This window comes from Salmo salar, chromosome ssa05, assembly GCF_905237065.1.
Source record: "Salmo salar chromosome ssa05, Ssal_v3.1, whole genome shotgun sequence".
NCBI lineage: Eukaryota > Metazoa > Chordata > Actinopteri > Salmoniformes > Salmonidae > Salmo > Salmo salar.
Genome location: NC_059446.1, coordinates 71,693,993 through 71,718,203, shown reverse-complemented (window position 1 = coordinate 71,718,203; position 24,211 = coordinate 71,693,993). Strand labels below are relative to the sequence as shown.

General features: G+C 48.5%; 1 protein-coding gene and 1 long non-coding RNA gene across 2 annotated transcripts in view; one reads left to right on the top strand and one right to left on the bottom strand.

Annotated features, from left to right (window-relative positions):
- LOC106605862 (atrophin-1) overlaps window positions 1-15,731 on the top strand; it is a 111,057-nt gene extending 95,326 nt beyond the window's left edge. Inside the window, exons 2-11 of the mRNA XM_045717746.1 lie at window positions 2,799-2,942; window positions 4,450-4,554; window positions 4,980-5,099; window positions 5,206-8,008; window positions 8,628-8,844; window positions 8,989-9,793; window positions 9,912-10,442; window positions 10,636-10,779; window positions 14,573-14,747; window positions 14,978-15,731. Of these exons, the coding sequence (XP_045573702.1) occupies window positions 5,613-8,008; window positions 8,628-8,844; window positions 8,989-9,793; window positions 9,912-10,442; window positions 10,636-10,779; window positions 14,573-14,747; window positions 14,978-15,011 (4,302 nt within the window). The 5' untranslated portion in view covers window positions 2,799-2,942; window positions 4,450-4,554; window positions 4,980-5,099; window positions 5,206-5,612 and the 3' untranslated portion in view covers window positions 15,012-15,731. The remainder of the gene's footprint in view (window positions 1-2,798; window positions 2,943-4,449; window positions 4,555-4,979; window positions 5,100-5,205; window positions 8,009-8,627; window positions 8,845-8,988; window positions 9,794-9,911; window positions 10,443-10,635; window positions 10,780-14,572; window positions 14,748-14,977) is intronic.
- Window positions 15,732-19,089: 3,358 nt separating this feature from the next.
- Window positions 19,090-23,090, bottom strand: LOC123743155 (uncharacterized). Its single transcript, XR_006769965.1, has 5 exons — window positions 22,516-23,090; window positions 21,567-21,739; window positions 20,259-20,424; window positions 19,829-19,936; window positions 19,090-19,739 (listed from the first exon to the last, which is right to left on the bottom strand). It is a non-coding gene; the product is annotated as an uncharacterized lncRNA (long non-coding RNA).
- Window positions 23,091-24,211: the final 1,121 nt, after the last annotated feature.

The following is a 24,211-nucleotide window of genomic DNA, read 5'->3' as shown; positions in this document are numbered from 1 at the left end:
TGTGAATCTGTAACTAACAGCTGTAACTGTTAATATACAGTGTGTGTGTGTGTGTGTGTGAATCTGTCACTAACAGCTGTAACTGTTAATATACAGTGTGTGTGTGTGTGTGTGTGTGTGTGTGAGTGTGTGTGTGTTTGTGTGTGTGTGTGTGTGTGTGTGTGTGTGTGTGTGTGTGTGTGTGTGTGTGTGTGTGTGTGTGTGTGTGTGTGTGTGAATCTGTAACTAACAGCTGTAACTGTTAATATACAGTGTGTGAGTGTATGAATAAGTCAACATATGCAGTATGCACTAATAATTCATATATGTAGTAGTGGTGCCACAATCAGATTTACTGTACCTGTGATAATTCAAACACACACACACACACACACACACACACACACACACACACACACACACACACACACACACACACACACACACACACACACACACACACACACACACACACACACTGAATCTGTGTGTTTGCTGCTCGATGGGTTGAACACAAGGGCCTCCATTGGCAGTGCTAACTACCTGGATAAATATATCCCTTCATTTCACCCAGTGTGTCACTGTTCTATTTATATCCTCATTCAGTATACATGAGCTTGACTGGGTGAATGGGTGAATGAGTTGGACATGTAAAACCTGTGTCATATTTCATAGTCTACTACCCTAATGAACGAAGGGGTGAATGAGTTGGACATGTAAAACCTGTGTCATATTTCATAGTCTACTACCCTAATGAATGAAGGGGTGAATGAGTTGGACATGTAAAACCTGTGTCATATTTCATAGTCTACTACCCTAATGAATGAAGGGGTGAATAGTTGGACATGTAAAACCTGTGTCATATTTCATAGTCTACTACCCTAATGAATGAAGGGGTGAATGAGTTGGACATGTAAAACCTGTGTCATATTTCATAGTCTACTACCCTAATGAATGAAGGGGTGAATAGTTGGACATGTAAAACCTGTGTCATATTTCATAGTCTACTACCCTAATGAATGAAGGGGTGAATAGTTGGACATGTAAAACCTGTGTCATATTTCATAGTCTACTACCCTAATGAATGAAGGGGTGAATAGTTGGACATGTAAAACCTGTGTCATATTTCATAGTCTACTACCCTAATGAATGAAGGGGTGAATAGTTGGACATATATGTTGCATGTCATGGTCAATTACCTGTATCTATTAGTGATGGGGGGCAAATCAGTTACATATTGGGATATTATTTTTGACTATATATTGTATAGCATCGTTTTGACAATATTGCAATATTATTTTCCCATGACTGATCAAAACTCGCTTTCTCATGGTCTGTTGTCTGAGCAATATTTTTGGAACATCAAATCGCAATAAAACAACAATGTCGATGCGCAAAACATTGAATCGTGAGAATCGCAATACATATCGTATCAGCACATAAGTATCATGATAATATCGTATCGTGAGGTCCCTGGTAATTCTCAGCCCTAGAATCTATGAATGAATGAATTATCAGACTGTTAACTCCGTGCAGGTTTGGGTCTGGGGCTGGGCTCTTTTTAACCCCGTGCAGGTTTGGGTCTGGGGCTGGGCTCTTTTTAACTCCGTGCAGGTTTGGGGCTGGGGCTGGGCTCTTTTTAACCCCGTGCAGGTTTGGGTCTGGGGCTGGGCTCTTTTTAACCCCGTGCAGGTTTGGGTCTGGGGCTGGGCTCTTTTTAACTCCGTGCAGGTTTGGGTCTGGGTCTGGGCTCTTTTTAACTCCGTGCAGGTTTGGGTCTGGGGCTGGGCTCTTTTTAACCCCGTGCAGGTTTGGGGCTTGGCTCTTTTTAACCCTGTGCAGCTTTGGGTCTGGGGCTGGGCTCCTGTAGGGTAGGTAAGGAGCTAATGTTGTTCTGGTATAGCCCCGCTGGTTACCTGAGGCTCAGTATTGAATAGAGATGGCTATAACAGCTTAAACTCTTTCTGACCTAGGCTTAAACAACACCTTAGTGGATTCTGAACTCAAACACACATCCAATTGCTTTGGGAAGGTGCTGTACAGTATCCAAATACGAATGTTCATCAGCATAAGGGAATAATCTGTGCACACAATATTTTCATCCAAATGTGTTTATTGTGATACACGACAGTATCTATACATCTGTGTACAGATTCCATGTCCTTAAAGGAAAACCACCCAAAACTATATTTCGGTATTTTTTTCATTTAGTCCATTGTTGATGTAGGCAGTATGAATGAAAATGCATCATACCGGCTGTATCTCTGGTTTTTAAAGTTATATATCTTGAAAACTTGATTTCTGACGTGCAAAACATTTTGGGACTATATCAACAATGGACTAATGAAACAAATACCAACAAATTGTTTTTGAGTGGAGTTTTCCTTTAACTGTGATTCTTCTGAATGAACTGATCTGCGGTGTATTACTCATCAATGCATCCATTCAGTATTGAAGTGTGATATGAGTCAGATATCGGTTTTCCTGTAGCATCGCTGTGTTGAGGATCCTCGACTTGTACCTGCACTCAAAGCCATGCCTAGTTAATCAGTCCACCATTGCAATGAATTCCCTATAACTGTAGTTGTAATGTTGATGTTATTGTTCGATATTGATTGTTCAAAATGTATCCTTCGATATGTGAACAGCATTAGTTATTATGATTGATGGTGCACTGTAACGTGTCCTGTAAAATAAGAGTGTTGTTTTATGGTTGTTGTATCATTGTATTTTATTTGTATGGGGTTTTCTGATGCTACCTAATTCAATGGGACTGGCCTGGTTAGGTAGAGAATTCATCATTGTGGTGTTTTTTCCAGGTTGTAGAAGCTCAGATGGTGGTGAGGTGATTTTCAGTCCTACGGAGAAAGACAAGGACACCACTTCATTCACCGCTATGGCCTGTGGGGAGGGATGGACATCATAAAAGAGTAACGATGAAAACTCGAACTCACAAAGAATCGGTATGAAGTGTTTCAATGGCTTCCTTCATCTCAACCTTGTTCAGCTGTGTAGCTGAGTGTGCATGTGTGGGTCAGATTGCAGATGTGTTTATTGTTAATATGTGGTATTATATTGCACAGAGATGAATTGGGATGTTATATTTGACATCATTTAACATGAATAAGACTTTTGAAGTTAAGATATTCTGTGTGTATATTCTTCTGTATATTCTGTGTGTTTCTGTGTATATTTGGTGTGTATATTCTGTGTGTTTCTGTGTGTATATTCAGTGTGTTTCTGTGTGTATATTCGGTGTGTATATTCTGTGTGTATATTCAGTGTGTTTCTGTGTGTATATTCAGTGTGTTTCTGTGTGTATATTCGGTGTGTATATTCTGTGTGTATGTTCTGTGTGGACATTGATGTCATAATTATTCCTCTCTCTGTTCTCTTCTCTCCTCCTCGTTCTTGCTGCCTTCTACCCTCCCAATTCCTCTTCTCCTCTCTCCTTTCCCTCCTCATGCTCTTACCTCCCCCACCCATTACTGATCCTCTCTCCTTTCCCTCCTCATGCTCTTACCTCCCCCACCCATTACTGATCCTCTCTCCTTTCCCTCCTCATGCTCTTACCTCCCCACCCATTACTGATCCTCTCTCCTTTCCCTCCTCATGCTCTTACCTCCCCACCCATTACTGATCCTCTCTCCTTTCCCTCCTCATGCTCTTACCTCCACCCCCCATTACTGATCCTCTCTCCTTTCCCTCCTCATGCTCTTACCTCCCCCACCCATTACTGATCCTCTCTCCTTTCCCTCCTCATGCTCTTACCTCCCCCACCCATTACTGATCCTCTCTCCTTTCCCTCCTCATGCTCTTACCTCCCCACCCATTACTGATCCTCTCTCCTTTCCCTCCTCATGCTCTTACCTCCCCCACCCATTACTGATCCTCTCTCCTTTCCCTCCTCATGCTCTTACCTCCCCACCCATTACTGATCCTCTCTCCTTTTCCTCCTCATGCTCTTACCTCCCCCACCCATTACTGATCCTCTCTCCTTTCCCTCCTCATGCTCTTACCTCCCCCACCCATTACTGATCCTCTCTCCTTTCCCTCCTCATGCTCTTACCTCCCCCACCCATTACTGATCCTCTCTCCTTTCTCCTTCATTCCTGCCCCCTCCATATTTCATCATCCTTCGTTCCCCCTTACCCTTCCCTGATCCCCTCTCCCCTCCTTTCTTCCCCCTCTATCCCTCACTTTTTTATTTCCCCCTCTCCCCTCCTCCTCCTTGGTTTTGTCCTCTACTGTTCTCTTTACTTATTGTTTTGACACCCTTACCTCCCTCTACCCCTCGACCCCCCTTTACCTCTCTCTACCCCCTCGACCCCCCTTTACCTCCCTCGACCCCCCTTTACCCACCTCCACCCCCCTTTACCCACCTCTACCCCCCTTTACCCCCCTTTACCCCTCATGTTCCTCCTCTCACCTCTCCTCCTCTTTTTGCCCCTTCCACCCCTGGCGGTTCAGATGCCAATGCGCAGTGGGCGGAGGCGTGGGGGAAGCAACGAGGAGAGGAGGGGTAGACGCCCGCATCCCAGCCCTTCTCGTGCAGAACGAAACGACAGGCAGACGGTGAGAGCCTATCATGTTTTATGTCTGTTCTTTCCCGTGTTCTCCCTAAGTAACTCTTGTTATGTTGACCCTCTCCGTCTCTAGTAATGGCAGTCTCTGTCTCCTTATGGCTTTGTTTGTCATGTGGTCTTTCCATCTATATTTGTCTATAGGAAAGGTGTGTGTGTGTGTGTGTGTGTGTGTGTGTGTGTGTGTGTGTGTGTGTGTGTGTGTGAGAAGAGACTGATATTGATCTACATGTAAGCCTTAATGAAGCCATGTGTCTTGTGTACCTGTATGAGTCATCACCACCATGGTTGCCTTATACGTCCAATTGTAGTGCCAATCTGGTGTGTTTTATACTGCTTTACCTGCAGTGTCATCTCTCTGTGTGTTTGTCTTTCTTACTTTCAAAAATGATATACATGGCATATTCTGTATCGTAGCAAAGAGCTGCTGGCGAGGAATTGGCTGTCAGTCGCTTCAATCACAGATCGCAAGGCCATGATTCGTCAGAGAGTGAAGGGGAGGAACTTGTGCCTCCACCAAAGAGGCAGAAAGTCCAGGTTAGTGTAACGTGATGTTGAACTGCACCACTAGGTTGAATTAGGATGTTAAAATGTCAACATTTAATTAATATATATTTTCCTCATATTCACTTTATGTCATCAGGATTCTTCCTCTGCCACCAACCCACCGACTTCAACTCATTCAACTGACAGTACTCCCCCACTATACCGCCCCCACCCTCGGCTCCCAGACAGTCACGTGACAGTGACAACGAGGATGGCCAATCCCAGGGCAGCAGGAGCTCAGTTGTAGGGAGCTTGGCCAATAGCCTGAGCAGTGGGCGGGACATCGACCAGGACAATCGATCTTCCTCCCCGAGTCTCTCTGCCTCCCCTCCAGCCAGTTTAGACTCTGACTCTGATGGTCCAGACTCACCAAAGCAAGGAGAGGGAGAACGGGAGAAAAGGAAAGAGGGAGGAGTGGGGAAGACAGGAGGAGAGGAAAGGAGAGCAGCCAGAGAGGGGAGAGGGGATGAGTCTTGCGGAGATGGTGAAAGGAAGGATGGAGGAATGGAGGACAGCCCTTCTCTGAAGCTGCCATCCTCCATCTCTTCCTCTGCTCCTGTTCCCTCTCTCTGCGGAGCAGGGGATTCAGCCAATGATAGCAATAGTGGCAGGAAGTCCTATTTCTCACAGGACTCCAAGCTGGTGAGCAAGATGGAGTATGGACCGGCCAGCGCTGACACTGTGCACAGTGGCAATCGAATGAACTCCAAAGCTAAAGCGCAGTGCGTGACCAAGGCAACTGTCGCCGGGGGAGACTATCCCCACGGCAACCCCAACATTCCACACCCCCCTCCACCACCCCTTCCTCCTCCACCAGCGCTGAAACCCTTAGAACTAGGGGGGCAGAACCTACCCTCAGAAGTCAAGGTAGAGAGAGAGAAAATGGAGAAAGGTGAGAAACTGATGGACAACAAGACGGCTCCTCCCTCTCTGTTACCCCAAACCAGCCCCTTACCCCCCTCCCAGCCCCCGCCCCACCCCCACCACTACAGCCCCACCGGATGGCAGGGAGGCACAGCAACCGGTTGCCAGGGGAGCTGGGGCTACACCCGTTACTCTGGTAACCACCACTCTCACCAGCCGCAGCACCAACCCCCAGTGCAGCAGCAGCAACTGCCATCCGTCTACAACCCCCCTTCCTCCCGTCATTCATCCTCCTCCCACCCCCCTTACCTCCCCCACCCCCACAAGGAGTACCTCCCCAGGTACGCTTCCGGGGGAGGGGAAAGGGAGAGGGGGGCGGCCGGCGAGAGGGAGAGGGGGGGAGTGAGGGTGGAGTATGGGGGGAGAGAGATAGGTAGAGATTTCTCAGCTAGTAGTGGTGGTAACAGCAGCACTTCTGGTGGGATGGGGGGTCCTAATGGGGTCCAAGGGAGGGAGTTTGGGGGTCAGAACCGGGAGTACCAAGGCCTGGGACCTCAGAGCTCTGGGAGAGACCCCCCCATGGGTCCTGGGGGAAGAGAATTTGGACCAGGGGGGTTCAGAGAAAGAGAGAGGGATAGAGAGAGGGAGAGGGAGGGAGAGAGGGATGTAGGAGGAAGGGAGTTCCCTTTACAGAATCGTAATGAGAATCAGAACAGAGAGTTTGGACCCACCGGTGCTGGGGGAGGAAGGGGGCACCCCAGAGACAAAGAGGGGGGGCGGTGGGGCGAGTTTGGGGGCCAGATGAGAGAGGCGGGGGGCAATGTTAACCCCAATAATAACCCCCTCCCCCTAGGAAACCCCCCAAGCTCGACCAGTGGGTTACCTGCAGCCCCCATGCTAAACCGCGACCCCCCTTCCTCACCCCAAAACAACCCCAGCCACCCTACCCTACCCCCCCACCCACATCCTCAAAGCGCCTCCAAACGAGACTACCCCCCATCGATGGACCAGGGACAGACAAGGCACAATTCCCCCTCTGGACCAGAACACTTCCACAGAGAGTACCCTCCTGGGGCCAAGGACTATCCCCCTGGTGGCCCACCCTCCACCGGCCCAGCCCATGAGTACCCCAGCCCTCCCGGAATGACTCCAAACCTGGGCCGAGACTACCCAGGTGGACCTCAGATCCCCCACCTGCCCCACCCCCACTTTCCAGCCCAGCAGCCCAGAGACAGGGACCGAGAGAGGGACACCAACCAGCGAGAGTCGTCTCTCTACCAAAACCGTGGCGGTCCCCCCCAACCCCCGTCCCTTTCTCCCTCCTCTTCCTCCTCTACTCCTCATGGACACCCTCCGAATGCTCCTTACCCTCCTCCTCCACCTCCTCCCCCTCTCCCCCCTCCCCAAACCTCCCTCGCTCAGCCCCAACCCCCCTCCGGCCTGGGACCCAATCACGTTCGTCCGGCAAATTACCCTTCCTCCAATCAGACTCCTGCAACACCCCTCTCTCCTTTACTAAACCCCTCGACCAATCAGATGGGAGGGTTTCCTTCCTACCCTCCAGGCTCCTCCTCTGGGGCCAACATGTCACTTCCTGGTTCAGGTGTGTCACCTGGCTGTCGGCCCTCACCTTTTCACAGCACTTTGAACAGCCACGCCCCCTTCAGCGGCCCCTACCACCCCAATGGGAACAGTGGGAACAACCTGGTCCCGACTAACAGCAATAGTAACAGTAGCAGTGGCAGCAGCCATACCAACTCTCTCTCTCAGTCCCTCTCACCTCAAAACGCCTCAAAAGGACCCCCACCTCTTAGTAACCCCGGCAACAACAATGGCACTTCGGCCCCTGGCTGTAGCTCCTCGCTTCCTAGAGATGGGCATTCTGATTCGTCCACAGGTCCACCTCCCCCACCTGTCATCAAGGAGGAACCAATAGAGGAGAGGGAGGAGAGTGAAAGCCCACCTCCTGTTTTGAGAAGTCCCTCCCCTGAGCCCAAGCCGGTGGACATTCCGATCCACGCCAGCCAATCAGCACGGTGAGATGGGATAGGCGTCATAGCAACAGAAGGGCTCCATCATATGTCACTCTAACAACAAGTCCTAACAACTGATTTATGTGGTTTTATCTCTGTTTTTGTCACTGGCACTTATCATAATATGTCAGCTATTATTTCTAGATAAAGGGGCTGAGAAATGTATTCCTGTCACAGAAGATGTTTTGTAGATAGGCCTAAAGTATATCAAAGACAACAACACCTATCACAGAAGATGTTTTGTAGATCGGTAAAGGGGGATACCTAGTCACCTGTACAATTGAAATGTGTCTTCTGCATTTAACCCAACCTCGTTGAATCAGAGAGGTGCAGGGGGCTGCCACAATCAACATCCACGTCTTGAGCGTCCGGGGAACAGTGGGTTAATAACTGCCTTGTTCAGCGGCAGAACAACAGATTTTTACCTTGTCAGCTCGGGGATTCAATCCCACAACCTTTTGGTTACTGGCCCAACGCTCTAACCACTAGGCTACCTGCCGCCAGTATATCAAAGACAACAACACCTATCACAGAAGACATTGCCAGATAATAAAGATAGTATCATCATATGGGAACAAAATCCGATGCATAAATTGGTTATATTTTGCTGATGTGGTTCTAGGTTCCACAGGGTTCTAGATCGGGGCAGTGGAAACTCCTGCGCCCGCAGCGACGTTCTCTTCGTCCCCCTGGACGGCTCCAAACTGTGGAAGAAGAGGAACGAGGTGATCGAGAGAGCCCGGAGAGAGGTGGAGCAGAGGGCCAGAGACCTGAGGGAGAAAGAGCGGGAACGAGAGAGGGAGAGAGAGAGGGAGCGGGACCTGGAGAGGCATCTACAAGTGAGTATAATGAGGCAGTGAGGGGGAGGTGATGAGCGAGGGAGAGGGAGGCGATGAGGGAGGGAGTGGGACACAATGCTCAATTTCCTTCTCCTTTTTGTCTCTTTAAATGCTCCCTCTCTCCCGTTCCCTCTCTCCCTACAGCAACAGAAGGACAATAACAATGCAAATATACAACGCCAGGGATCCTCTCTCTTCTTCCCCTCCTCCTCCTCCATCCTCCTCGACCCTAACTCCTCTTCTAACCCTGGGTCTCACCCTCAATCTCACCCCCAGCAGCACCACTCCCACCCTCACCCCCACGCTCACCTCCACCCCTCCCACCTCCATCCCTCCCTCTCTCAACACATCCCACACTCCCTCCTCATGCAATCAATGGGGGGTTCAACGGTGGTTGGCCCACAGGGGGCTCTGGGGATCGGGTTAGGAGGGCCGTATCTGGGCCCTGACACCCCGGCACTGCGGACCCTGAGCGAGTATGCCCGGCCCCACGCCATGTCCCCTCTCGGGGCTAGTCGCCAACACCAACACCCGCATGTCCACCATCATGGCCACCCTCATGGCCACCCCCATGTCCACCCCTCCTTCTTCCTCCCCCAGTTCCAGAACCATGCCCTGGCCCACCCACATCACATGCCTGCTGATGCAGCCACAGCGGCAGCCATCTTGGGTTTCCTCTATGGTGGCAGTATGGAGGGAGGGCCAGGGGGGCATGGAGGAGGACATGGGGGGATGGGGGGTGCAGGGTTAGGGGGGATGGGGTTTCCCCATGCAGTGGCAGCCCACCGTGAGCGCATGAAGCCGGGGTTTGAGTTTAAGAGTGAGGACAGGGTGTACCAGCCGGGCACCTTGGGAGATCCTACGGCTCTCGCCTCGCCCACTCCCACTCGCATGCCCACGCACACGCTCATGCACATGCTCACTCCCTACTGCTGGGGGAGGGGTGGAGGTGAGGTGTCCATTTACGGCACCCCCCTCCCCAGGCTCCTCCACCCCCACCACCGCCCCTCCAGAACCCAGCGTTAGCCCCAGTGAGTCGCCTCCCTAACCCTCCTCCCGCCCCTCAGTCCCTCTCCAACCCTCCCCCTTCTCCCTGCTTCCTCCCTCGCTCCCCTCTCACCCTGCACCTGCACCAGCCCCTCCACCCCCGGCCCCCGCAGCTGCACCTCTGCCCGCTCCTCCTCCACCCTCCTCCAACCCTGTTTCATCCCTCCATCACTCCTTTCCCAGCTCCCTCCCCCCATCTCACCCCCCACCTGCCCCCGCCCCGGTGACCGCCCCTCCTGAGACCTACCCCCCTCCCACTCGCTCCCCCACCACCTCTGAGAGAGAGAGGAGTGGAGAGAGGGAGAGAGAAAGAGAGCGAGACAGAGCGGGGCTGCCAGCCGGTGGAGAGAGGGGACGAGAGAGGGAGAGGGAGCGAGAGAGAGAAAGAGAAAGAGGGGGAAGCAATGGAAGTGGAGGAAGTGGTGGAAGTGGCGGAGGAGGAACAGGAGGAGGAGAGATTCCGGGGCGTCTTCAGATGTTGAACGTCACGCCTCATCATCACCAGCACTCACACATCCACTCCCACCTGCACCTGCACCAGCAAGACACAGGTACCCACTGCTGCTAACACTACCACAGTTGTGGTCTTGTACTATGATCTACACACTACTATTTAGTGCTCTTTTGAGCTGGGCCTGAGAAAGCTCATCCTGTCTGTTACAGATGTTGATGTTAACGTGGTTGTTGATTCTGTGATTCTTATTAAATACTCCTTGTGTTTCCTGTTACATCATTGGCCCCTAGCGGCGGGCGGGGTGCACCCCCTGATGGACCCGTTGGCGTCGGGGTCTCCCCTGGCCCGCCTGCCCTACCCAGGGGCAACGCTGGGCACCCCCATCCTGGCACACCCCCTCACTGAAAGCGAGGTGCTACGACAACAGCTCTTCGGTGAGGAAAGGCTTGTTTTTTCAGTCAGTTTGTTTATGTTTCTGTCTGTCTGCCTGTCTGTCTGTCTGTGTTCTATCATGAATATGATACCTAACTATCTTTCTGTCACTATCTACCTCACCTGTCTCTCCTCTTCTCCGCTCCTCCTCTCACCTGTCTCTCCACTCCTCCTCTCACCTGTCTCCCCTTCTCCACTCCTCCTCTCACCTGTCTCTCCCTTCTCCGCTCCTCCTCTCACCTGTCTCTCCACTCCTCCTCTCACCTGTCTCTCCCCTTCTCCACTCCTCCTCTCACCTGTCTCTCCCCTTCTCCACTCCTCCTCTCACCTGTCTCTCCACTCCTCCTCTCACCTGTCTCCCCTTCTCCACTCCTCCTCTCACCTCTCTCCCCTTCTCCACTCCTCCTCTCACCTGTCTCTCCCTTCTCCACTCCTCCTCTCACCTCTCTCCCCTTCTCCACTCCTCCTCTCACCTGTCTCTCCACTCCTCCTCTCACCTGTCTCTCCCTTCTCCACTCCTCCTCTCACCTGTCTCTCCACTCCTCCTCTCACCTGTCTCTCCACTCCTCCTCTCACCTGTCTCTCCCCTTCTCCACTCCTCCTCTCACCTGTCTCTCCCTTCTCCACTCCTCCTCTCACCTGTCTCTCCTCTTCTCCACTTCTCCTCTCACCTGTCTCTCCTCTTCTCCACTCCTCCTCTCACCTGTCTCTCCCTTCTCCACTCCTCCTCTCACCTGTCTCTCCCCTTCTCCACTCCTCCTCTCACCCGTCTCTCCTCTTCTCCACTCCTCCTCTCACCCGTTTCTCCTCTTCTCCACTTTTCCTCTCACCTGTCTCTCCTCTTCTCCACTTCTCCTCTCACCTGTCTCTCCTCTTCTCTACTTCTCCTCTCACCTGTCTCTCCTCTTCTCCACTCCTCCTCTCACCTGTCTCTCCTCTTCTCTACTCCTCCTCTCACCTGTCTCTCCTCTTCTCCACTCCTCCTCTCACCCGTCTCTCCCTTCTCCACTAATCTCACCTGTCTCTCATCTTCTCCACTCCTCCTCTCACCTGTCTCTCCCCTTCTCCACTCCTCCTCTCACCTGTCTCTCCTCTTCTCCTCACACCTGTCTCTCCTCTTCTCCACTGCTCCTCTCACCTGTCTCTCCTCTTCTCCACTCCTCCTCTCACCTGTTTTTCCTCTTCTCCACTCCTCCTCTCACCTGTCTTTCCTCTTCTCCACTCCTCCTCTCACCTGTCTCTCCTCTTCTCCTCTCCTCCTCTCACCTGTCTGTCCTGTTCTCCACTCCTCCTCTCACCTGTCTATCTCGTTCTCCACTCCTCCTCTCACCTGTCTCTCCCTTCTCCACTCCTCCTCTCACCTGTCCTCTTCTCCCCTCCTCCCACCTGTCTCTCCTCTTCTCCACTTCTCCTCTCACCTGTCTCTCCTCTTCTCTACTCCTCTCACCTGTCTCTCCTCTTCTCCACTTCTCCTCTCACCTGTCTCTCCCTTCTCCACTAATCTCACCTGTCTCTCCCTTCTCCACTCCTCCTCTTACCTGTCTCTCCTCTTTTCCTCTCACCTGTCTCTCCTCTTCTCCACTGCTCCTCTCACCTGTCTCTCTTCTTCTCCACTCCTCCTCTCACCTGTCTTTCCTCTTCTCCACTTCTCCTCTCACCTGTCTCTCCTCTTCTCCTCTCCTCCTCTCACCTGTCTCTCCCTTCTCCACTCCTCCTCTCACCTGTCTCTCCTCTTTTCCTCTCACCTGTCTCTCCTCTTCTCCACTCCTCCACTCACCTGCCTCTCCTCTTCTCCAATCCTCCTCTCACCTGTCTCTCATCTTCTCCACTCCTCCTCTCACCTGTCTCTCCTCTTCTCCTCCTCTCAACTGTCTCTTCCCTTCTCCACTCCTCCTCTCACGTGTATTTCCTCTTCTCCACTCCTCCTCACCTCTCTCCCTTCTCCTCTCACCTGTCTCTCCTCTTCTCCTCCTCTCATCTGTCTCTCCCTTCTCCACTCCTCTCACCTGTCTCCTCTTCTCCACTCCTCCTCTCTCCTGTCTCTCCTCTTCTCCACTCCTCCTCTCACCTGTCTCTCCTCTTCTCCACTCCTCCTCTCACCTGTCTCTCCTCTTCTCCACTCCTCCTCTCACCTGTCTCTCCCCTTCTCCACTACTCCTCTCACATGTCATTCCTCTTCTCCACTTCTCCTCTCACTTGTCTCTCCTTTTCTCCACTCCTCTCACTTGTCTCTCCCCTTCTCCACTCCTCCTCTCACGTGTCTCTCCTCTTCTGCACTCCTCCTCACCTCTCTCCCTTCTCCACTCCTCCTCTCACCTGTCTCTCCTCTTCTCCACTACTCCTCTCACATGTCATTCCTCTTCTCCACTTCTCCTCTCACTTGTCTCTCCTTTTCTCCACTCCTCTCACTTGTCTCTCCCCTTCTCCACTCCTCCTCTCACCTGTCTCTCCTCTTCTCCACTCCTCCTCTTACCTGTCCTCTTCTCCACACCTCCTCTCACCTGTCTCTCCTCTTCTCCACTCCTCTTCTTACCTGTCTCTCCCTTCTCCACTGCTCCTCTCACGTGTCTCTCCTCTTCTGCACTCCTCCTCACCTCTCTCCCTTCTCCACTCCTCCTCTCACCTGTCTCTCCTCCTCTCATCTCTCTCCTCTTCTCCACTCCTCTCACCTGTCTCTCCACTTCTCCTCTCACCTGTCTCTCCTCTTCTCCACTCCTCTCACCTGTCTCTCCTCTTCTCCACTTCTCCTCTCACCTGTCTCTCCTCTTCTCCACTTCTCCTCTCACCTGTCTCTCCTCTTCTCCACTTCTCCTCTCACCTGTCTTTCCTCTTCTCCACTCCTCCTCACACCTGTCTCTCCTCTTCTCTCACCTGTCTCTCCTCTTCTCCACTTCTCCTCTCACCTGTCTCTCCTCTTCTCCACTCCTCCTCTCACCTGTCACTCCTCTTCTCCACTCCTCCTCTCACCTGTCACTCCTCTTCTCCACTTCTCCTCTCACCTGTCTCTCCTCTTCTCCACTCCTCCTCTCACCTGTCTCTCCTCTTCTCCACTTCTCCTCTCACCTGTCTCTCCTCTTCTCCACTTCTCCTCTCACCTGTCTCTCCTCTTCTCCACTCCTCCTCTCACCTGTCCTCTTCTCCCCTCCTCCCACCTGTCTCTCCTCTTCTCCACTTCTCCTCTCACCTGTCTCTCCTCTTCTCCACTCCTCTCACCTGTCTCTCCTCTTCTCCACTTCTCCTCTCACCTGTCTCTCCTCTTCTCCACTTCTCCTCTCACCTGTCTCTCCTCTTCTCCACTTCTCCTCTCACCTGTCTCTCCTCTTCTCCTCTCCTCCTCTCACCTGTCTCTCCACTTCTCCTCCCACCTGTCTCTCCTCTTCTCCACTCCTCTCACCTGTCTCTCCTCTTCTCCACTTCTCCTCTCACCTGTCTCTCCTCTTCTCCACTTCTCCTCTCACCTGTCTCTCCTCTTCTCCACTTCTCCTCTCCCCTGTCTCTCCTCTTCTCCACTTCTCCTCTTACCTGTCTCTCCTCTTCTCCTCTTCTTTTCTCACCTGTCTCTCCTCTTCTCCACTCCTCCTCTCACCTGTCTCTCCTCTTCTCCACTCCTCCTCTCACCTGTCTCTCCTCTTCTCCACTCCTCCTCTCACCTGTCTCTCCTCTTCTCCACTTCTCCTCTCACCTGTCTCTCCTCTTCTCCACTCCTCCTCTCACCTGTCTCTCCTCTTCTCCACTTCTCCTCTCACCTGTCTCTCCTCTTCTCCCTTTCCTCTTCCCTTTTCTTTCCCCCTCCAGGCGCTCCGTTCCGTGAGCTGCCCCAGCCCTCCTCTCTGACAGGTTCCATGTCAGCGGCCCACCAGCTCCAGGCCATGCAGCAGGCCCAGAGCGCAGAGCTGCAGATCCAGAGACTGGCCCTGGAACAGCAGTGGATCCACCACCACCACTCCCTCACCCAGGACGAGTACTACAGGTAGCCTACTAATGGGACCAGGGGAGCTGGGTGGGGTGTGGGGAGACTGTGTCAGCTGGAGGTGTGTGTGTGTGTGTGTGTGTGTGTGTGTGTGTGTGTGTGTGTGTGTGTGTGTGTGTGTGTGTGTGTGTGTGTGTGTGTGTGTGTGTGTGTGTGTGTGTGTGTGTGTGTGTGTGTGTGTGTGTGTGTGTGCATCATCCCTGACCCTGTCTCTCTTCTCTCTTCCTCAGCCACTTAAAGAAGGAAAGCGACAAGACCCTGTAAGGGAGGAAAAGAGAGGGGGAACAAGCCCACGGATGACAAACCCACAGGAGGAAGAAAGGAGAGAAATATCTGCAAAGGAAGAAGAAAACAACAAAACAGAAGCACTAAAACAATGAAGGAAGCATCATACTGTAGGAACCTGAAGAGAAATGAACGGATTGAGAAACCTGATGAAAAAAGGGAGAGAGAAGTGAAAACGTTGCTCACAGTCTGTGTTGTCTGTACTATACCATAGCCCCAGACTCTGGGTGCATCACAGCGTATGTTGTACGACTCCAGTCAGTTTTGTATTGTGCCCTGTATGGTATACTAGGTGGGAGCAGCAATATAATACAGTACAGTCTGGTGTAAATGACCTTATGCCAGGAAGAATGTGTACATGAGGCTCTCTTTTATGTCATTGCATGTAGCTAGGCGCTTATTGTGAACTGGTTGAACTCCTGGTTCTATTTTTAGTAATCGCCCTCTCTTTCCTAACAGATGGGTGGTGTGTGAGTATGCATGAGATCAGCGATTAAGAAGTGTCATATTATGTTAACGATTAATAGTATTGTTATTATTATTCATGTCTGTTTGTTGATAATTCTATATACATATTATTTGTATTGTTATTTTATTTTATTACATTTTCATGGTATGGCGGTTTCTTTAGTTTTTTATTGTGAAACGAGATGCAAATGAAGGAAAAAGATAAACTACATAATTTTTTGGGGGAAAATATATGATCTCTGATGTGGTTGTGTACAGTATGTTCTCTCCTCTCTCTCTCTACACGAACACGTGCATTTCTGTCTTGGTTTTTATATAAAACACACATAAAGCATACAGTGACAGTCAAAAGTTTGGACACACCTACTCATTCAAGGGTTTTTCTTTATTTGTACTATTTTCTACATTGTAGAATAATAGTGAAGACATCAAAACTATGAAATAACACATGGAATCATGTAGTAACCAAAAAAGTGTTAAACAAATCAAATATATATTTTATATTTGAGATTCTTCAAAGTAGCCACTCTTTGCCTTGATGACAGCTTTGCACACTCATGACATTCTCTCAACCAGCTTCATGAGGTAGTCAACTGGAATGCATTTCAATTAACAGATGTGCCTTGTTAAAAGTTAATTTGTTTGAGCCAATCAGTTGTGTTGTGACAAGGTAGGGGTGGTATATAGAACATAGTCCTATTTGGTAAAAGAACAAGTCCATATTATGGCAATAACAGCTCAAATAAGCAAAGAGAAATGACAGTCCATCATTACTTTAAGACATGAAGGTCAGTCAATACAGAAAATGTAAAGAACTTTGAAAGTTTCTTCAAGTTCAGTTGTAAAAACTATCAAGCGCTATGATGAAACTGGCTCTCCAGTTTGCGCTTAGTGGGACTATCATTTGTTTTTCAACAGGATAATGACCCAAAACACACCTCCAGGCTGTGTAAGAGCTATTTGACCAAGGAGAGTGACGGAGTGCTGCATCAGATGACCTGGCCTCCACAATCACCCGAACTCAACCCAATTAAGATGGTTTGGGATGAGTTGGACCGCAGAGTGAAGGAAAAGCAGCCAACAATTGCTCAGCATATGTGGTTAACTCCTTCAAGACTGTTGGCAACGCATTCCAGATGAAGCTGGTTGAGAGAATGCCAAGAGTGTGCAAAGCTGTCATCAAGGCAAAGGGTGGCTGCTTTGTAGAAATCTAAAATATATTTTGATTTGTTTAACAGTTTTTTGTTACTATGTGATTCCATGTGTTATTTCATAGTTTTTATGTCTTCACTATTATTATTCTACAATGTAGAAAATATAAAACAATAAAGAAAAACCCTTGAATGAGTAAGTGTCCAAACTTTTGACTGGTACTGTATATCGAATTCCTTTCTTCTCCCTCACCGAACTGTCTCACTCCCTTTCTCTCCCTTCTCCTCTCTCCCTCCCTCTCTCCTTCCCTCTCTCCCTCTCCATTCCCCCTCTCTCCCTCCCTCTTGCTCTCTCCTTCCCCCTTCCCCTCTCATCTCTCCCTCTCCCCCTCTCGTCTTACCTTCCCTCGCCCCCTCTCCTCTCTCTCTCCTCTCCCTATTTCCTCTCTCCTTCCCCTCTCTCTCCCTCCCTCTCTTCTTCCCCCCCCCTCTCTCCTTCCCCTCCCTCTCTCTGGGTGAGTGCAGCTAATAGGAAAAATATGTATGGGATGAGTGTGAGACAAGAACGTTGTGTAGCACCAGTGAGCACCAGCCCTGTACAGCCAACATTCCAGACCACACTGTAAAAGAAAGAAGGAAACTGATAGGAGGAGCTGGAAGCGTGTGATTTACCGATGCTGTTAGAAGCTCAGGGCTGACTGTGTTCTAGGCTAAATGTGACAAATGCCTCTGTGCTGTTTAGAATAAATGCTCCTATAGTTTGTATTAATAATGTTTCAACCACAAAGAGGCAACTTCACCCTCTTCATACATTACATGTGATGGTGTGACTTACGATTCCCTCTTTATAACAAGTGAAGTTAAAACCATACAGTATTTACATGGTAATTGCATATGCAGCTGGACCGTACTATGTAAGCATGCTACAGTCTGACTATTCACATAAAACTGTTTTACTTTGATCTCTATTTACAGATAGGAACTGACAGGGTGGGTCTTTGCCTTATATTCTGTTTATAGTGCTGTATAGTCAGCCATGCTACCATTCAGAAAAGCTACTGTACTCTGTATTAACCATAGGAATAACATGCATTCAACAAGAGTTCATTAGTAGTAAAGAAGTAATCAGAGGTATATTAGTGTCACACAGTGTTTAACTGGCAAGTGCTATTAGCCTTCTCCTGCCCTCATGTTGAGCTGAGATATTCCATGGTAAGTTGGTTGTGTGGTGTTTAAAGTCACCTTAGATAAGTATGTTGGCAGCATTCCGTATTGTAGCATCTACAGGACGATCCTGACATTCCATTCTGATGACATCAGGGAGATATTCTTAGAGCCATCCTTCACCAGGGCGAGTGAGAAGGACAATGTCAAAGACATAGAAATAGGTTGCATAGAATAAATAGATGTCATTTTACATGGCCTGTCCATCATTGCAGCTTGGGTAACACAGAAGTTCTGCCAAACAAATTGTTACAGTGTAATTACCATTTTATCATGTAATTTCTAAGTAAATGGACATTTCTGTGCCAGGCTTCCCTCGGCTTTCAATCAGGCAAGACTTTTTGTCAATGGTGCTGTCTGTTCTACCGGTAAGTGAACTACTTCTGTGATCACAGAGCCATGGACTGACTGACAGGCTGCCTTGATTATATACTAATTGGAGTCACAGGCGTTTCAATGTTTCTTGTTTTTGCCAATCTGGTGAAGTATTCTCAGTGTCAGTCAAAGGGGGAGGCTCAGGCTGCACGACACTGAAATCTAGTAACTACTCCCTTAGTCGTATGAAAACACACATATAAACCCTCACTCATTAACTCACTCATCCACTCACAAGCTGAGAAATATGCTGTCATGTTGCTCCATGTGATTAAGAACAGACTCACTTGCCCGTGCGCACACACAAAAACACACACACAGAGACCTTTGTGTCTGAGAGAACCCTGAAGGCGACCAACACTACCTCCCAGACTCGCGACAGACACACATACCAGCGACAGACAGACAGACCAGTGAGCTGTGTTGACAGAGAAACCGCCTCACAGATACCAGTGTTTGCATCACGTTGACATGGAGCTGTGCCGGCAGTGTGGAGAAACCTCAGCTGGACAGGAGTCAGACGTCATCTCTGAACAGTCCACCACCTAAAGGACATCCAGCCAACTTGACACAACTGTTGGACACATTGGAGTCAACATGGACCAGCATCCATGTGAAACGCTTTGACACCTTGTAGAGTCCATGCCTGACGAATTGAGGCTGTTCTGAGCGCAAAAGGGGGTGCAACTCAATATTGTACACTCAGTGTATATTCAGTGTGTTAGAACAGTTAAGACATAGTCCTGTGTCTTGGTGAGCATTTAGAATTCACATAGAAGGCCAGGATCACGCAACACTGCCAGAGAAGATAGAAAATAGCAGGTAAAGACACTTTAATACACATTTTATCAACATTTATTTTGTGCCAATCGGAATGTCTGCAAAGGTGAAATCTTCTAGAATACATTTGGGGGTTTTCTGCAGCTGTATAAAAGGTAGAGAACTGGGTCACAGACCTACTGTATGTGGCAAGTTAATGTGCTGACTGACCTGTGTCTTCTTTGCACATAAAAGGGTTATAAGTGAATTGAAATACAATATCAAATCCATTACCTTCACAAAAAAGGTACAAAAATATAAAAAGCAAACCAAACAAAAATAACCATTGTTTTCAAACCACTCACTCGGCATATAGGAGGTCACTGAAAGTAAAATTCCATCTCATCACTACAGATTTAGGCCAACAGTTCATTTTTCAGCGCTAGCAGCTTGGGCTTCAGTTTTCCATCGTCGAGGTTCAGGAAGACTTTCTGCAGAGGTGCTGCCCAGGGCTTTGGGGTAGTTCAGATGGAGGGAGTAGAGTAGCCCAAAAACAACCACGAGAGCGTCTGGCCAGGAGCGGGAGTTAGTCATGACGATCTCATCCTCAAGGACAACGGATACATGGGCCGGTCTGATGGGTATACCACCCACCACCTCATTGTGCTGGCCCACCACTGAGAGAATGGAAACTCCATCCAAGAATACCAGGGTTGATGAGTTCTCCCACCTTAATGACAGAGGAAAAAACTAAGTTTAAAAAACACAATACGAAAGAATGCATTGATAATGGTACAGGCTGTAAAACCAGGTGAGTACCTCGCCGATTTTGAAGACATCAGAACTATCCTCTCGTAACAACAAAGGGAGACCAGCCAGGACTGCAGAACGGGCCCCGGTGATGTTCTTTTCTCTCTGTGAAGTGAACTAAAGAGAGCACATTTCACAATGTCATTTAGCATTTAAATAATCCAGCAGGTTGAGCTCGTCAACCCCAACATAGGAGTAATCTAATCTGGTTCCAGTCACAGCTAATAGTTGAAGCACATATCCATGTAGCGCATGGGTGGCCAATCTTATGCACAAAAAGCAGGTGTGGCTGCAGGCTTTTGTTCCAACCAAGCAGTAAACAAAGTATTGGTTGAAGATTAGTTGATCAAGTTGAATCAGGTGTGTCACTGCTTGGTTGAAACAAGAGTCTGCAGCCACACCAAGATTGTCCATCCCTGATCAAGTGAATCCCACTGACCTGCTCGTTGCATACTCTCAGGATGCTTGAGAACTTCCTCATGGGTGGTGGACTTCCCCTCCTTCTCCCTGAACAGGGTCAGCAGGCGGGGCGTGTGGTGGTCCAAGGCAGTGTAGAACGTCTGCTGCAGGCTCTGGTTGGGGATTCTCTGAAACTCAGCATGTACCTAAAGCAAAAGACAAAGCACACAGAACATCCCAATTTATGGCAGTCAGGCAAGTTGAGTCTGCCCTGAGAATTTTGTTACTGATAACCATGATTTGTGAGTACAACCAGAAGCCCATGTGACATATATCAAAAAGGTCTGAACTGCAATGGAAATGTAGATTGTTATGAGCACATGAATGGACAAAGAAAACTTTTCTTAGTCTGCTTAACCTGGACTTCGAGGAAGAGTGCTGGCCAGCGTGTTCTGAGATGCTCTACCGAGGGACTGGATTTAACTATTTCTTTGCGTCGGAGAGCAAATGTCTTCTGCGTGTGTTGATTGATGAGTGGCAGGTCTCGGTTTTCTTTCATCAACTCGTGGACCATCTCCAGCCTGTTTCTCTGTCACTTGGGTATGCGATTAAATTGAAGATTGTCCAAGCCATCCTATCAAGAATGTTGTGTTTTTGATCCCTTGTTATTATCAGCACCGTTTCATGTCTCAGATATGCACAATTGCCCTCTCTCAGAGCAAACTCAACCTCCATCGATAAAGTGGGTATGACAAATACTTCAGGCCACCTGCCTAACCGCTCTGGTGGGGCGTCCTGTAACTCGCTGGCTGAGACTCCGGTTAAACCGAGGTCTGTATCACGTTGTATTCGCAAAACTTTCACCGTAGCCCTAGAAGGCAAGTCTTCAATGGTCTCTAAGTTGTAGAGCTCATTGTTGAAATCAGGGTCTTCATAAAGAAGACTGAAATCAAACTTCAGATGCAGCTTCTCCTTGAGCGTTGACATCAGCTCATTCAGTGAGTCAGGTTGAGAGGCCAGAATCACTTTCTCTATTCTGTTGTGGTTGAGGATAACTTTCAGTTTGATGGCTTCATTTACAAACCCTTCTGTGTCCATTTGGAATGTGAAATCTGAAGAAAAGAAAGGACACAGCGTCACCGGGGCTTAAAGCCACAGACTGAACTATTTCCATATAATTTCCACTAATAAAATGCCCCTTGATTTCGAAGAGTATTACCTAAAATACAGCTAACAACAACCGCGCGACTGTGTTATAATAAATTGTTTGCTGAAAGGGATAGCTATACGCCCACTGACCAACGCTATGGCTTGGTGATATGTGTTGAGAGCTGGTCAGTGAACCCACCTTCAGAAGTGGATACTTGGTCTGGATCTTCTTTGGAATCAGACTCCAGCCTTTGAATGTGTTTTTCAACCTCACTGATCCAGTGTGAATCCTCTTCCTCTTTACACTGTGCTGCTCAGGGGCAACCTGCACCAAAGTGATCGTAGCTTCAGCCTGCTGCTGGCAGTCTGACTCTGGAGGGAAGGAGAAACAGTTGCACATGTAGATCTGTTAAAGTTGGAATCCGTTTTGGTAAAACGGCCACATCCGTTTGCGATATTACAACAACAAAGATGTCACTTCAAACAACAAAGAATGTTTTATTCCCTCAGAGAGCATTGCCTGTGTGATAGAACAGCAGTGTATGTAACTACTACTATTTTCGTCTATTACTTTGCTCAGCCTGGTCTCAGACTAGACGTAACATTGTAAAAGTAAATCCTGGATGTTCAAATGAGTATCATATGTTAAAGTTTGGTATGGTTAAATAAGACAGAAGGTTACTTAAGGCAAAAACGAAAGGGGGGTGGTTGGTCAGGTTGAATGGATGGGCGTATAATGGAAAAGTCTAGTAACCCAAAGGTAGCATGTTCTAATCTCATCACGGACAACTTTAGCATTTTAGCAACTTTTCAACTACTTACTACTTTTTTGCTACTTTGCAACTACTTAGCTAACCCCTCCCCTAACCTTAACCATTTAACCTAACTCTTAACCCTAACCCCTATCCTGTCTAACGTTAGCCAGCTAGATAAAATTAGCATTAGCCACCTAGCTAACTTTAGCCAAAACAAATAGGAATTCGTAACGTTTTGCAAATTCATAACATATTGTACATTTAGCAAATTCATAACATCACACGAATTGTAAATGAGTAACATACACAAAATGGATAATGGACATCCACAAATTATTACATACCATATGAAACGTAACAAAATACTAAATGGAACGTTTCGGAATTACGTACAGAATAATATGAAACGTTGAGACCAGGTTGCGTTGCTGGATGCTCGTCTCCTCCTTTTCAAAAACAAAACCGGAATAAATGCAGTGGCGCTGCTTCACACTTTGAGGATCTCAGCTCTAAGGCCAGTTCCTGGACTTTACTATAAATGTAGGTTTTGTAACCGGCACTTTCAATGAAGATTCGCCATTGACAAACATTTTGGATCTGAGTAGAAAGCTTGCTAACGTTATTAGATAGACACCCGTGTAGCTACCCCTCCCATTTTGTATGTGGTTAGACGCTACAAACAATTGACTGTATGAAGCTACATATCTCCTTTATGCAACATCAACAGTCCACGAAGACGTTCTTCTCCTCTTCGTACGGAAAACGTCTACCTGGTACTCTGCTATCGTTTTTTCTAAGAACCCAAATATCTCGTCAGCAGCCGCTGTTAATTTATGGTTGAGAAATTCTCTCAACAACTATCTTTTAGACAGTTTTTATTGTTTATTATCTTCCATGCAAAATTAGCATGCACTTCTGCAGAAGATAAACACAGAAGCGCATGCCCCTCTGTGTAGGGCATCACAAATGATTGACTATCGCCCTCTGCTGGAGTGGAATGCGACAGTCTTCTTCTATGATATCATGGCGGTCCGCGAAAACAAACGTTTAAAGTGCATGTCGCCACCTACTGTGCTGGAGAATGCGATCAATCATGGTCTGCCTAATTCTGTACTACCAAACAATAAATCCCTACTAACTTCTACCCCCCCCCCAAAAAAACTGCCACACCACCACAACCCATTAAACTTGATCTATATCATGCTGAAACAATCCACCCTTAAGACTATTCAGCATGTCTACAACCATTTCAACAGTAACATCTGTTACTCCCAATAACAACTTTTGCAGCATCCACAATAACCTTCAACTTGGCATTTCTGCTTTCCACAACCTGAGTCGTGTTGATAACCTTACCAATGAAAGCTAACTTTATTCACTATCAAAGTGTCCTTTGACACAGCACATTCATAAGCACAAGATTTCTGAACAGGTCTCGAAACCATGCCAGGTCCAGCAGAAGCACCAGCCCGACATTAGGTCCACTTAGTAAAGTAAGCTCCGTCATGGAAGCTCCACCATGGAAGCTCCATCATTCCACACTGTAGTTCCACTAATCTGTCTTACAGCCTCTGCATACGATACATCATGACTGATTCTATAGCTCTGAGTCTCTCTCTGCACCTGGGATCCACCAAATGCTGCACTATGCGCCCCCCCCCCCCACACACACACAATTACCTTCACATTGTTCTCACATTCACTGTAATCATGTTCCCCACATATTTCTGTCCTTTACACTGAGCAGCTACATGTCCCATTCTTCTGCATTTAAAACACAGCATTGGGGATGGGACAAATTCTCTGACATTGAAACTGATGAATCCTTTCTGTACTTGTCTAGGTAAAACCTTCTCAAACATCAGCAGCACTGATAAGCCTCAATCACTCTGCTTCCTGTCACATTTCTGTAATATCATCTATGGACATAGATATTGGGACTGCAGTGATGATTCCCCTCAACCTAGTATTGGCGCCAGGGACATTACTTCTAATATTCTTCCCATTAAAACCTCTTTGGGCTAGGGGGCAGTATTTTGACGTCCGGATGAAAAGCGTGCCCAAAGTAAACTGCCTGTTACTCTTGCCC